The sequence below is a fragment of the Dysidea avara genome, chromosome 7, assembly GCF_963678975.1.
Source record: "Dysidea avara chromosome 7, odDysAvar1.4, whole genome shotgun sequence".
In the NCBI taxonomy this organism is placed as follows: Eukaryota; Metazoa; Porifera; class Demospongiae; order Dictyoceratida; family Dysideidae; genus Dysidea; species Dysidea avara.
In genome coordinates, this window is record NC_089278.1 from 20,316,794 (window position 1) to 20,333,052 (window position 16,259).

General features: G+C 37.5%; 1 protein-coding gene across 2 annotated transcripts; it reads left to right on the top strand.

Moving 5' to 3' along the window:
- Window positions 1–1,484: 1,484 nt before the first annotated feature.
- On the top strand, window positions 1,485–7,768 carry LOC136261365 (uncharacterized). Of its 2 annotated transcripts, none has more exons than XM_066055357.1 (4): window positions 1,485–1,682; window positions 3,618–3,701; window positions 4,025–5,021; window positions 6,573–7,768. In XM_066055357.1, the coding sequence occupies exons 1-4, from the start codon at window positions 1,672–1,674 to the stop codon at window positions 7,554–7,556; spliced, it is 2,076 nt and encodes a 691-aa protein (XP_065911429.1). In that variant the 5' UTR covers window positions 1,485–1,671; the 3' UTR covers window positions 7,557–7,768. The 2 variants fall into 2 exon arrangements, with proteins under 2 accessions (XP_065911429.1, XP_065911430.1); XM_066055358.1 differs by lacking the exon at window positions 1,485–1,682 and adding an exon at window positions 2,595–2,714.
- Window positions 7,769–16,259: the final 8,491 nt, after the last annotated feature.

The window sequence follows — 16,259 nt, forward strand, 5'->3', positions numbered from 1 at the left end:
TGTTGATCATAATTTAAGAATTGCCTGTAATTTCCTCTCATTTTAGTGGACATCTGAATGGCCCATAATTTGTCATAATTCATGCCTACACATTCCTCTTTGATTTTGTAAGCCTCCCCTCCACCACCCCTATAGAGCTTGCAATTGCCTGATACAGTCAACCCAAAACTTAGACTAAAAGCGGTTTTACCTTAAGTACTTTTAGTTTAAGTTATTGTAAACATTTTGTAATATTTTTAGTTTTAGTATAAATTTCAATGTAGTTATAGTTTTAGTCTTTTGAAAATCATAAAAACTTCAGTTTAGTTTTAATTTCAGATAACTGAAAGTAAAAGCCTCAGTAACGGTAAGTATGCTATTTCTGGGACTAGTTTGGTCGCTCTTTGTTGATTTTTTTCCAGTTTATCAATGTCTCTGGCCAGATACGGACTCCAAATTGACCGAGCTCGAAATTGACACACAGCCGTACTCTAAATGTGGGCGGATATAAGTTTTATATAGAAGCAGGAAGGATTTACTGGTCAAGTGATTAAGGGACTGCATGCATTGCTTTTGCAGAGGTTTTAGCTAAATAGTGCAGATAGTGTGGCGGTGTTGATGGTAAGATGCAGTGTTTATTCTAGGATTTCTCCTTTGGGGGGGGGGGGAAATCAGGAATTTGGGGGGTGACCAAGTGAAAGTCTGCTATATACTTGTCCAAGTTCACAACTATGTTAAACACTTGAAATAGTTGCCAAACACTAGTTAGTCATTTAATGTTGTGTCATGAGTGTTGATTTTAATATTTGTGATTTGGTGAAGCCAGATTGTATGATCAGGCTTTCTGAGATTAAATCTGGTGAGTATTTGTGGTGACTGTGCATGCCATTTTGAAAGTAGAAATTTTATTACACTTTCTGAGATTGAATTTAAGGACAATTTTCAGAGCCAGTTAAGCCATGCTAGTTGGAAAAAACTGGGTAGACTTGGGCTCTCAGATATTGAATAGCCATCACTATATGCATGAAATTTAGTTAGTTGAATATGTATCCTAGCAGATTTTTTAAAAATTGATACTGAATCTGAGAGCATTTTAAGGTTGCATTTGCAATTTTTAACCTGGGAAAATTATTCATAGCTATTAACCACTCTGAGATTGAATCTGAGATTGAATCTGAGAGCATGTTTGGTGAGCCGTCAAACTTAACCTATAAGTATAGTGTAGTAGTCACTCACAATTTTAGGGGGTGAGTCTGAGATTTAAGGGGGGGAAAGTTCCCCCCCTAACAGCCCTAGAATAAACATTGGTAAGATGGCATCCGAGGCCGCATCCGATGCAATTTATTCTTAATTTAATCTGTTGTACTATATACTCCATATGGAGGTTTCTGTACAGTAAACAAATAATAATAATGACGTGCCAATTTTCTCTACTATACCTACCGTACGCAGAACTAAATGGAGTGTACACGGCATTCCGGATACTTTAATTGTCACTAATTTAATAGAGTCATTGAAATGCTTCGCAAAAATGGATGCCACCTGAATGAGCTGTGCAAGCTAATATAAAAGTTTTAAAGGAGTTCCGACTTAACGTGATTCAGATTTGTTTTGTTTCCCGGCCGGTTTCGCACATGTGTAGAGGATCACAGGCGAGCACCACAGTGGAATAACTTTGAAATAAACTAAACGATGGTTGAAAGGTAGTGTTGTACCTGCCATGCACGTTAGATCATGAATATTAAATTGTCTCCCTTACGTCCCTTCAATGCCACCGATTTCGTAAGTGGGCGTGGCTGATAAGGGGTGTGACACCAAACGGGGGGAATGGATTAAAACCAGGAAAAATAAACTGGTCCACTATTATTGTGACTCCATTGTAAGATTGGAAGCTTTTCAGACAATTAGTTACCTGGCCCTCATCTTATAAGTTGCAGGAATACACCAAGGCGAGTTTGTGCTAACTTGATAACACACTGACATGTGGGGTGGCACCCTTACAAGACTTATTGTATAGTATGCAAGAAAAGCTGGAAAGTAATGGAAGAATATGGAATGTTTTAGTACTGACAGTAAACAGATACAGGCAGTAGGTGGAAAACAATATAATTATATGGAGTAGCCTTAATTGTGGCATGTAGGGAAAATCACACATTCAGCCTAAAACGTCTTGGTGACTAAGCCATGCTTATTGATTTCCCTTCAAAATATTGCACGATGTAGAATATTTGCCTATCATGATTACTGTACTCGTAATTATGATAAAAATTATGAAGCATGACAATGAATTACTGACAAATGTATCACTAAACTATCTAACCCAACCTAACGTACTGGAAATGTCTATTACACAAAACAAAATTTAATATTGTATTACTGTCTGTATTATAAGACTAATATTTGTTTTTGTTTTTCTTTTGAAATATAAACACTTATCTCAAGTTGTTAAATATGTAGTGCTCCATTTCATGCTAGGCCTATTCTTACCTCTGTTGATTGTCCAGCATGCACTGGTGGTTTTTGAGATGCTAATTCAAAATCCAAAGGTGTGTGTTATACGTCACTATTCCATGGAGTATTGTAGCTATTAACATGGCATTGGTACAATACCATAAATATTGAAGTGGTTCAATGGAGCAGTTGCAGTGTCAGTCAATTACACTTAACCACAACATCTACTACAATGGATAGACAGTCATCCAAACCACTACACTGTTATATTTGCCTATCATAAGGTACTAACAAACTGTACTAGAAGGAACGAGGTATACTATCTGATATTGCAATAAAATTCCATGCATTGGCTGCTATAGGGCTTCCCAGAGACTTTAGGGGGGCCAGGAACAAATACGAAGGAGTTCCTACAGCATGAGGAAGTTGAGCAAAAAGGGTTCCCAACAAGGCGGGGCCCAGGGCAAACTGCCCCAATCCCCCCTCTGTGGGCAGCTCTTTATGATACATAGCCAGCCGGGCACGTATTTACCTCTTCATTTTTATGACTGTGCTTTCTGACCCAGTGGTGAAGAAAGAAAGCAGTTTAGCCTCACCAATCCAACTCATTACTAAAATGCTGAAGTGGTCTTTTCACTGTGTAATCGGAATACGGACTCAAATATATCATGCAGTAGTACCGTATATTAGGAATCATGGAAGTTTTCACTTTCTCACAGAAATATTGATCAGAAATCAGTTTCACAATACCTTCACGACACCTTGGCAGTATTGAGTCAAGCCCTAAAGTGCCTTCAGAACGGCTACGAATTTTTTTAGCAGAATTTTTACTGACTGACTAACTTCCTGCCTGCCTAGTTAATTAACCTATGCAAGGCTATCGGTCCGGTTTTAGACATTGCAATGTAACAAAGGACATAGCTATAGTCTCGTGTACAAGAATGGACATGAGACTGTTGCAGCACCCTATTCTGCAATGCGTTTGAATGTAATGTTTCTTTTCTAGGGGGCGGGTCATGTGTCTGTCCAAATTAATAGTTTGTACATGTGATGTGTTATTTGGTGTAGGATCATTAAAACTCTAGCCATTTCATTTGTGCCATAATTTGTATTATAGTTTGTTATGATGATATCTTGCCCTGTATGCTGTGTTTTGTTGTCAATTTGTACACACAATATTTATACAGGCAAGATGATAGCAGTAGTTATGAAACTGCCACTGACTCAGAATCAGACACTGTGTGTGATACACAAGTTAAACTCAAAGCAAGGTAATATTTTGATTATTGTATTTCATCCGCACATTTTATAGAATCCATGTTAGGTTCTAAGACAGGGCTACATGATTTTCTGCGATTGTTTCTGTGTGTGCATGCATGCGTGCGTGCATGCGTACATGTGTGTATGTGTCTGTGTGTTTATGTGCATATGTGTATATGTTTGTCAATATTCATGTTGAATTCAAGAATGGCCAGTTTCTCTGTGTATTTGATATAAAATGAAAATATAGTTTGGTAGCAAATTTGGTTTTTATTAAAGTGTGATATTTAAGTCATTGTTTATTGGTTTATTGTGTACATATTTTGTGTTGTAGTGCACAAAAAAAGTCTAAGGCCAAGGCTGCTGAAATGTCAAGGATGGGCGTGAAGGCCTTGATAGATTTACAGTTAAAAGATGTGGTGGATCTAGGCATTGAAATGGGTAGAGGAGCTTATGGTGCTGTAAAGGAAGTGTCAGTACATGGATATGGAATTCCTTGTGCTGCCAAAGTTGTCCATGAAATATTATTGAGCCATGTAAGTAAAGAGGAATATGAGAGGCTAAAGAAAATGTTTACTCAAGAGTGCGTACATACCAGTAAGCTGCGTCATCCCAATTTAGTCCAGTTCCTTGGTGTTTACTATCCTAATGAACAGACAGACTTCCCTTGGCTTATTATGGAGAAATTACATACCAGCCTGACAGGTCTGCTGGAAAGGTACACTCGTGAACAAATTTCTTCTACGACCAAGATGTCCATTATGCAAGATATTACACTTGGTATTCAGTACCTTCATTCCCATGAAATAATACATAGAGACCTTTCATCAAACAATGTAATATTGACAAAGAATTTGGTTGCCAAACTGGCTGATTTTGGGGTGGCTAAAATGATTGATCCACAGACAGCCAGAACACACACACAAGTCCCAGGCACCATGATATTTATGCCTCCTGAGGCACTGTCAGTTAACCCACGTTATGGCAAACCAGTTGATGTGTTCTCATTTGGGTGTGTGATGGTTCATATGATAAGTCACCAGTGGCCCATTCCTGATGATCAAGTAACAAAGACCTTAAGAGCTTTGACTGAGATTGAAAGGAGAAAAAAGTATTTACGTGAAATGAAGGTACCTTCGTCAGTGATGACACTTCTTGGTAGCTGTCTCAAGAATGCACCAGAACAGAGACCAGCTATTGGTGAGGTATTGGATACTCTGAGGAACATCTGTGTACAGCAGTCGTGGTGTGCTTTTGATAATATTATTGAGTTTGAAGAGATGCTTAAGATTCAAAATATAGATATTTTCGAGCAGAAACCAGTTCAGAAGGTAAAGTTATTGTTGCAGTTGTGTACTGTGTGTGTAGAATTATGTATGGATAAAAATACATGAGTTTTAACTAGTGGTGGTTACTAGACACTTATGTTTTTGAGGTGAAAATCAATGGTTCCTATGAGAGAAAATGAAACTTTACACAACTGTACACAATTGAAGAGAAAAATTTGCAATTGATATATTGCATTGCTGTGTGATTTACCTATGTTTGCAGCCAATTTAAGAGCAGGAATAAAGTTTGGGTACTTAGGTCAGCTCCGTGTTACAAATCAACAAACAGCTGCAGTTAAATGGTTCAACTACAGTTTAATGGTTCATATCCCCAAGCCAGTGATTGTCTTGAAAAATTTAGCATTATGCGTAAAATCAAATGGATACCTTGTATATGTGCATGTGATCTGATACAGTTATGATGTAAACATACAATTGCATTTAGAAATCAACCAGTGTGTCATACATAGCGCTAGCATGCATTCACAAGTGTGTTTACATTACTGAAAGCTGTGGATTCCAAGTTTATCACAAGCGTGTGTTGCAGTGCTGAAACTGGATTGGCTGGGTTAGTATTACAAGTAGCTGTATATAATCTCAAAGTGAATTTTAATTTGCAACACCACAACAAGATTAAGTTAATGCACATTAGTCTGATTGTATTCGTGATGTGTGTATCATATAGTCTGGCTACATTATAATTGTTTTTAATTTTTTTATTTGTGACCGTCTCAGCAAAAACCCACCTAGTTCACACAACTTCTTAGTTTCCTTTTATTTTCTCAGCATTATCTACGGTGTCCTAGGAATGGATCACCAAAGTTTCAGCTTATTGTGGTGAGTAGTTTTGGAATTATAGGAGACAGTAAGAAGAGCAAGGAATCAATTTGTACAACAACTATACTAAGAATGTACCATAGGTACTAACGCATACACATCCATAACTTCTGTTTGAATTGGTTTGCAGCATTTGGATTTGGCTTAAAATGTTCACCATGGATTGGCAAATCAATGAAGACATGGCTTTAGCCTTGTAGTCACACATATGAAGGCAGTTCATTGAATATATGACGATTCTGTTTAAGCGTTTTTACATGTACTGCATCATAAACAAACACACATGACATGCATACAATTAGGGCTACCAAATCGAAACCAAAAAGTTTCAAATTTTCCATGAGCGGGTGAATAAGATGGTGTATAAGGTTGAGACTGGCTTCCCTAAGTAGTGGCTTGATTATTTTTCCTTTGTAACATGCGTAATTTCACCAATATTTTAAAAGTTTTTTTTCCTCAAACACATGCTTGTGTGAACTAGGCAGTTTTTTTGCTGAGGCAATCAAATTAATGTGACTATCTTTTGAATTGACGCAAGTGAGGTAGTTAACAAGTTTCTAACAGCTACAATGGCCTGTAATCCTTACTTTTAAAACACAATCTTGAGATGCACCTTAATCGTTTAAGTTTTTGCCATCTGTATCACAGACCCCTAACCAGTATCAGCCCTAATTTATGTTAAATGGTATTATTTATTCCATTTATGTACATACACAGGTATTGAAGGTTTGTCCTGCCTCAAAGTGTTCCAGATTGATGATACGTTTAACTGAAGAGAAAACTTTGCAGCCATCTGAATCTCTCACACAGGTATTGGAAAACATGAAACTACCTGGTAGTGGCCTCATAGATGGGTCTCACTTCCTGTACTACCTTGATAATAAACTGTTTGTTCTCAGTGATCTGAAGAAATGGTACAACATGATGGGACGATACGTACTTGTACTTGATATGCAAAGTGGTACAATTGATTATCTTGATACACAAGTAAGGAGGTTTTGTCCGTTTGAAGATGGCTTTCTTTCACTTGAGCTTGACCCTAAATCACCAGGTACAACATTCAATACTTTAGATACATCCGGATGTAAGTGGGTACGCTCTTCCATTCCACCTCTTCTGAATCGTGATGCTAAATTTCCAGTGTTCCTCGCTTACTCTACTCTACTGCTAGCTTTCAGTGGTAACCATGTACAAGTACTTGAATTGAACACTAGAAGGTGGCATTTGTTTGTGTTTTCCACTCCCAGTGGTCCACTTGAGCCTGCACTTAGCACAAACTATGCTATTTTGGGTGACCAGCTATTTCTGTGTTATGCTGAGATAACAGAGCTTTACTGTGCTGACATGCAACAAATCATTGATGCTGTCATGGCCGAGGCACAGCCAACCAGCGATCTTACAATCTGTTTCACTCGTGTTCTACGTCCAGTAAACTGCATCTTTGTCCACAAAGATGTTCTTGTGGCACTATACATAAAACAAGATGGCTCTATGCAGTGCATTGACCGAGCATGGTACCACAGAAGTCAATGTGACCACTGGCACAACATAACCCCTTGTTACCCATATATTGATGGACAATGGTTTATGATGGAGAATGGGAAAGCTGCTGTTGCTGAGTTGTCTGCTAGTTGGAGTTATGTGTGGAGGTCCTGGTGTATCACTGCCAAGATTCATGAGATTCAACTAGAGGCTGAATAAACATACTGCACACTTGCTTTACATTGTAGATTATGCATGTAGTTGTTATAGTGATAATAGTAGTCAATCACTAATAATAGTAGTCAATCACTAAAAATGCTATAGTAATGGCATTCATGGTTGTAATAGTCCAGGTTTTACTCTAACATAGATGTATGTAAAGTTATGATATTTCATTTTATTTCAGTTTTATTTGATTTCCAGTTGTCCTATTCGTTGTGAAGCTAAAAGATTGATTTTATCTGCCCAGGTATGATAAGCTTCTATAGATCCTCGTTTAGTATAACACATATTTGGTGGCCAGCAGGAGAATGTATATGATACAGTCATCTAATCAAACAATGTTCTGTGATGAAGTTGTTAGTATATGTAAATAAGAAAGAGGATGGGTCCAATCCGTTGAATAAAAGCCAAATGATCCATTGTAGTTATCTGTGTTCTCATGTTTGTAAAATGGGACGAAAAACTCATGTACTCATTCACAGACTTCAATTGTACAGTGAAACCTTGATTATCCAAACTAATTGGGGGAAGGTACATAAAATCGAACTTCCATACATTTATGTAAAAATTTGGAATTTTAAGTTTGATTAGGGATTATAGAAAAAAGTAGGGAAACAAGGGAGGTCGCCTACACCTGCAGATATACTAGTGAGAATTTTATCCCTAACTCAGTCTATATATATATATATATATATATATATATATATATATATATATACCCAAGACCAAGACTGAATTAGGGATAAAATGCTCACTAGTATATCTGCGGACATCAGACTGCTAACAAAATATAGCTGCAAAATCCTTTCAACCCAGCGACTGCAGTTATGTTTCCACAGATACTCAGTCGTACAATGAAAAAAAATCAAGATAGCCTTAGCCATTATTGAGTTACACTTGCTTGAAGGCAGGCAGGCAGGCAGTTAGTCAGTAGAAAATTCCATTGAGCAAAAAGTTTGTAACAGTTTATTGGAAATCTTTAGGATCGTACTGAAAGCACTTTTTGGCTTGGTTATGCCTAACCAATACTGCCAAGGTGCCAGGATGGTGTTGTGAAGCTGCTTTTTGGGTGATTTTTTTGGCCAGAAAAACCAAATCTCCATGATCCCTAATATACAGAGCTTTGTTCAACTACTCTAATAAAGCATACACTTGTTGACAAAATACTCTAATTGAGCAGTCGATTTGGTGTTTGGATAATCAAGAGTTCGGTTAATTGGTGTTTGGATAATTGAGGTTCCACTGTATGATGATTCAGGCAGAAAAAATGATTTGTTTTATGCTGTTGTGCATACAAATTACATGTATACGTATATAGCAGAAACAGATATAATAATAATTACTTTTAGCTTGTGAGCAACTAAATAAGTGGAAGTAATTTTGAGTTCTGACTAAAAGTCATGTCCTATATACAAAGTTACTGACTGTTCTATTAGAGTATGCATATCTTTTTTGTAACATGCAACTTTTAAAAGCAAATATTTGTGATAGGGTATACTAGCTTATTATGCTAGCATTATGCAGGAACCTATTAATTATTTCAAAATTATCATAATTTTGAAATAATTAATAGGTTCCTGCCGTGATGTGAGCATAATTGGCAGATGCCTGTAGTTTAAAATTCTACTATATATATATACTCGTAGTTTCATAGCTGGAGATTCCCCACTATTATAATAACTACATATCTATACATTGGCTAATTTGCATGGGAAAGGCTATATAAGTTCTTCTAAAAGGTGGTAAAATTATATTGTTAGAAGTAGTTATAAGGCTTTAAGATAACAAGTATGAAGAAAATTAGGAATTTTAGGTTCACTTCTATCCCACTGAAGTCCTACATCAAAGTAAAAAAGCAGGAGGATATGGTAGTTAAACCCCAGGAATGGAAGTTAAACCCCAGTAGGTCAGAATCCTTTAATATGAACTGAAGGACAAGCTGATTTATACATTCAGTTGGATCAAAAGAAACACAAAGCCATATCATACAATACTGAGCTGCAAGCACAGTAAAATTGAAACCATACACAACTTTACTAGCCTCATTGTAGTTCTTTATGAAGTGAAATGCTTCAAAGTGTGGGATAGATGCCATGTCATAACATGCTATCAACACCACAATTTAGCAATTGTCACATTGTTTATGAAGCAAATGCTTTAAATCGTGGGATAGAAGCCAATTAAACCACACCTGCACTTGTAGGATATTTGTTGTCGACACCTTGACCTTGGCTTTGTGACTTTGTCTCAGCCTCAGGTTGATAACAGCAATATCCTAGTTGTGGTAGGGTTTAACTATAATTTACTTTGTGTTTATCTGTTTAGGTAAGGTGAGTACAAAAGGCAAACACCTATAGGAGTATCACCTATGAAAACACAAGGTACAAGAATAAACACAGCACAACAAATATTACAAGCACAACAATACAAAAACATATATAACTGAACAGATGCTAGAATTTACACAATACATGTCTAAAAGGGGATCACGCAATGAGGTACAGAGAGCCATATTACACAGCACACAATGGCCATAAAAAGATACTGTTAACAAAAACAAAGATCTATATATATAAAGCTGTCTGTCTGTCTGACGGTCACGCTGCTTACTCACCAGACTTGGCGCGAATCGACATAGTCTGTGCTGATAATGAAGCGCTCATCATCCGCCTACTCTAAGATTGTTATCACGAGTTCACGCGTGCTTCCGTTCGGTCTCTACAGCGCGTAGAAGGCCAAGGTGTAGAGAAAACTTGAGCAACATTCCTTTGAAAACCACAGCACATACTGTTCAAGTGGTAGAACGCCTGACTAGCGTGTAAGAGGTCGTGGGTTCAAATCCACGTGTTGACAGATTTTTTTTCTTTCTACTCAGTACCTTTTTGGGAACACCTTTTTAAAACACGACTTTTAGCTCATCATATCTTGGCATGCAAAGCACGTATCGAGGCGGGACTTTAGCGAAATTAAACGCCCATCATCTGGCAACTCGAGTGTTGTTGTAGCAAATCAATACGTGCTTTTGTTCGCTCTTTATAGGGCGATGAAGGCTCTGGTATAGGGAAGGATCACTGAAAAGTTGAGCTACATTCCTGTCAAAACCACTGATAAACAACTGTGGCGATTTGTGCACCTCCCTTAACCCCAAGTTATTATAACCAGCCAGGATTCAATCCCCGCCTAGGTCATAACTTTTTTTTTCACTTTTGGGACCTTTTTGATGCACCTTTTTGCTCTATCTGTTCCATGCAAGTCTTCATCTACAAACTCTTATGATCAGTTTTTCAGCACTGGCACAGAATTACCTCACATAATAGGGACTCTTATAGCACTTTTGGGACAGGGCAGACAAATTGCCAACATATTTGTCCATCTGTGTGTTGGTCCAGTGCATGTGTTGTATTAGAGTAGGTAAAAGCTTCTTTCACCAGTATCCAGAATATCTACATTTTTGTTTTAAGCACATAGGTGTGCACTGACATGAAAAACTGTTTGTTCAGACTTACCCCAATACTGCTGTAGTAATAGGCAGCTTGCATGATTGAACAAATACTACCGTGCATCTGAAAAATGATAATACTGGAACCATACAGATCCATAGTTTACACCGAGGAACTGCATCTGACCTGACACAACTGTTTCACTATCCTGCTTACATGCTTTCACTCTAAAGATTCATACATTACCTTATTGGTCAATTACACTGCAGGAGTTTCAAAACTGGGTTTTTGTATGGCAAGAGGTATATGTGTCACTGCAACATCATGACAAGTTCTGAACTTTTGCTTGCCATGCAGTAACTATAACTGCAAATTGTGTTGACTTTAAATTATGCTCAAGTTCATTTCTCTTTGTGACAGTCGGTAAGGTAAACATCAAAATGTAGAAACTGAAACTGTACCGTGTGTACACAACCTGTATGTAATGTAGGGTATACTGTATACAATTGCCTTAGCTCGCATGCAGTTTAACTAATTAGCTAGCCTTGTATGCATGCTTCACTATAAATTATTATGTACTGCATAAGGATCATGTACTTTAAAGCACTATCGACATACATGCTACACAGCAAATATAGGACACTAATATTTATGCTTGGTTCCCAATATATTAATTATTGTTGCATTAGTTCTCATGTAAAGCAGCAAAGGTTCCGTTTGTTCTATACAGCATGTTGAAGTCACTGGTAGGGAAGATGCACTGAATAATTAAACTACATTCCTGACAAAACCACAAACAATAAACTTTAGTGTTTTGCATCATTAATGACATAAGAAAACCTCATGCTCTTTAAAAAATGTGACATCACCATGTACCCTACATAGCTACATTAGCAGTGCTGGTGTTTAATGCTTAGTCCCTCTTCGTGGCATTAAAATGTTTAATGTGGAGATGGTCCTGCACATAGGGCAGGTACCAATGCTAGTAACCTATAAGGGTTAATTGATGAATGTTTACACAGTAACGAGAGCGAGTGGGATCTTGTGGGAGAATTGAAAAATGTAAAGTAACTGGAAAAGGTCAAGGAAATGTGACAGTGAAAGCTATAGAAAGTGTTACATATCAGCTAAAATATGACCATGTTTGGGATTTGTCTCATATGTACATCCTTGCCCTCTGGGACTGCACAACCTTGGACATCAGGTAATCATATCAGGCAAACCCCTTGCCGCTGTGTTTTAACCACATTATGAAAAATTCTCAAGTTAATAATGCAACATTGTTAGCCATGCAAACCCACTTCCATATGCATGTGGCCTGTGGGTAGCACTTCTACAATCATTTTAGTAGAAGCTACAGCATAAGATGGAAAGAGGCATACACCCACAGATATAGTGGACATTAAATCCTAATTCAGTCATGGATATAGACTGAATAAAGGATTAAATGTCCACTAACATATTTTCAGGTATAGGTGACCATGCTACTTTTTGTTTCTTTGATCCCTAATCAAACATAAAAATCCAATTTTTTCCTTGTACTTGTTTGTTTACTTTTTTGTTAACATTGTTATGACTGGTGAACCCACACATACCACATTAGAAGAAAGAGAGGTGCCAGGCTTATATTTTTTCATCTGAATGTGCACTGCAACTATCAATTACTGAAATAGTGAAGTGGTGATTATATAATTATGCTTTGTTTTCAGCTATGTTCAGCCCATTACACAGTGTTAAAACAAAACACTACGAGACTGACCTCCACAATCAATCCAGTCACAACAGAAAACTCAGCCAATTTCCATTACAAACATAGGGAAGCCATCACACAACACTACTACAAGTTGACATGCACCTTGCACTGTCAGCAAAGATAAACAGGACACAAAGGAGGACACAGTTGAGTTCATGAAACATGCATTGCATGTACTACAGTAACCTGTTGAGCTCAAGCAACATTGAACAGTGAAAAATTCAAGCCTGTATCAGGGGCGGATCCAGGAGCTGGCAAGGGGAGGGGCACAAACAGGCCAAATTGTAGGTGGTTGGGGAGAGCCAGATTCTCTAGTTCAGTGATGCATTTTTGAAGCAGCAAATGATCACCTCTTAGTAGTGTCCCACTGTTGTTTTTGCCACTTCAGGTCATGTGGTTGTGAAGTCTTAAAAACTGTGTAAAGGTTAAAGACTCTGAATGTCTTTTAAAACAGCAACACGATAATTGTTTCTAGAGGCACTTAGTATGCAAGAATGTGCTGGGTGACAATCTCAGAGTATTTTGACTGGTTCGCTTTGGTTTCAAGTGAATTTGTAATAAATGGTAATAAAATGTGCTTACTTTCATGAGTTTATAAACTGATGTTGGCCTGACATAAACTAGTATTCTAATTAGAAGTGTATGGCTGGCTCCTCACAAGGTGAGGAGGGAGGGGGGGGGGGGCATTTGCCCCAAATGCCCCACCCTGGATCCGCCATTGTGTATGTAGCCTTAACCAATAACCATTATTGAGTGGTGCTATACATTAATATCCAGTTAGGGAAGTATAAATTAACTGCAGTGCATAACAGGTCTTTCAATACAGCTGGTCAAATTGCACTGTACCTAGATATCTTCACTCTGTAAGACAAACTTGGCATGACCTTGTTGCGAGTGGTTATTGGAGGTATACATTCCCATACAGCAATAATAGGCTACAAAATTCTACTGCACATCACAGCATAATTCTTTATATCTCTTGAGCCCATTGTGGTCCTGCCACAAAATTTTATCAAACTCTACTGCATGCCACAAAATACTTCTTAATATCTCTTGAGGTCCCACCATCAAACATAGACCATGATACAATTATCATTCACAAAATTTTTGAAGAATTTCAAGCAACATTTCTTTGTAATATAAATAATTAAAGTTTCCAATGCAGTACTTTTGGACCATAATTAAGTAGATATCCCATAATTTAAGGATCACTTGAAAGGTCAATTAACAGTCTTCCATTGTGCTTAAAAGTATTTACGCAGTGTAAAGTTACAGTTGATTTTGTATAATAGAGATGGACCAATTTTCATGAAATATTCAAAATATTTGTGGTCATACATCAGAAACTATGGGGCGTATGGAGGCATGAGTGATAAGTACCACAGGTACTACAAGCACACCAAGTTTTGTCAAAATCCAAGAGGTGACCTTAAATTCCTTGTTGATCTGACATGGTATGACCCTAAAAAATCTTCTCTTTTTTAAATTGGTGACTGTCTGAGCAATACCTCACCTAAGTTGTACAACGTCCAGCATCATTTACAGTGTCCAAGGAATGGATCACCAAAGTTTCAGCTTTGTGGTGAGTAGTTTGAAATTATAGTGTATAGACAGAAGGAAGAGCAAGGAATCCATTTGAACAGCAAGTATACAGAAAATAAACTACAGGTACTTACATTTGCATCCATAATAATTTCTGTCTGCATTAATCTGCATTGGGCAAATTAACGAAGGTATGGCTTTAGTTCTGTAGTCACTTGCACACACACACACGCACGCACAAGCACACACACACATATATGAAGACAGTTTTCAAAGAAATGATAACAATTTTGTTTACGTGTACTGCATCATAAACACACATGACAAGCACTACAAAAATGGAACAAAAAAATTTCAAATATTCCATGAGCAGGCGAATAAGATGGTGTATAGGTTAAATTGATTTGAGACTGGCTTCTCTCAAGTAATGGTTTGATTAAATCTTGCATATCTTTTCCTTTATAATATTTTTAATTTTATTATTTTTCAAAACACATGCTTGTGCAAACTGGGAAGGGTTTTGCTGAGACATTCACTTTTATGTGACTACCTTTTGAATTGACACAAATGAGATAGTTAACAAGTTTCAAACCTACAATGGCCTGCAATCCTTTCTCTTAAAACACAGTCTTGAGATGCATCTTAATCATTTTAGTTTTTTTTGCCTCAAACCATTACACAGTTTCAGCCCTAAATTGTATTATTTATTCCATTTATGTACACGTACAGGTGTTGAAGGTATGTCCTGCCTCAAAGTGTTCCAGATTGACGATACATGTAACTGAGGAGAAAACTTTGCAACCATCTGAATCTCTTACACAGGTATTGGAGAACATGAAACTACCTGGCAGTGTCCTCACTGATGGATCTCACTTCCTGTACTACCTTGATAATAAACTGTTTGCTCTTGGTGATTTAAAGAAGTAGTACAACATGATGGGATGATATGTACTTGTACTGGATATGCAAAGTGCAGTGGTACAGTTGATTAACTCAATACACAAGTAAGGAGGTTTTGTCCGTTTGAAGATGGCTTTCTTTCACTTGAGCTTGACCCTAAATCACCAGGTACAACATTCAATACTTTAGATACATTCGGATGTAAGTGGGTACGCTCTTCCATTCCACCTCTTCTGAATCGTGATGCTAAATTTCCTGTGTTCCTCTCTTACTCTACTCTACTGCTAGCTTTCAGTGGTAATCATGTACAAGTGCTTGAATTGAACACTAGAAAGTGGCATTTGTTTGTGTTTTCCACTCCCAGTGGTCCACTTGAGCCTGCACTTAGCACAAAGTATGCTATTTTGGGTGACCAGCTATTTCTGTGTTATGCTGAGACAGTAGAGCTTTACTGTGCTGATACGCAACAAATCATTGATGCTGTCATGCCCCAGGCACAACCAACCAATGATCTTACAGTCTATTTCACTCATGTTCTGCATCCAGTAAACTGCATCTTTGTCCACAAAGATGTTCTTGTTGCACTATACATAAAACAAGATGGCTCTATGCAGTGCATTGACCGAGCATGGTACCACAGAAGTCAATGTGACCACTGGCACAACATAACCCCTTGCTACCCATATATTGATGGACGATGGTTTATGATGGAGAATGGGAAAGCTACTGTTGCTGAGTTGTCTGCTAGTTGGAGTTATTTGTGGAGGTCCTGGAGTGTCATTGCCAAGATTAGGCACCAGCCTATTATACTTTTAATTTAGCCTATTATGCTATGCTGCAGTGCTCAAAATTTTTGCCTATTATGCTCATAATTATGCTCAAAAGTTTTGCCACAATTCCAACATTTTGTTACTTTCTATGGATAGTAACAAACTTTGGTTTATGAACAACTGGTTAAGTACTCGCTGTGCATTAAGAATTTGGCTGCATTGTAAACTATAATAACAGTCATGTCAGGTAACTACTTAATGCCATATAAGTAAGTCAACCTTATTCTGTGGTATC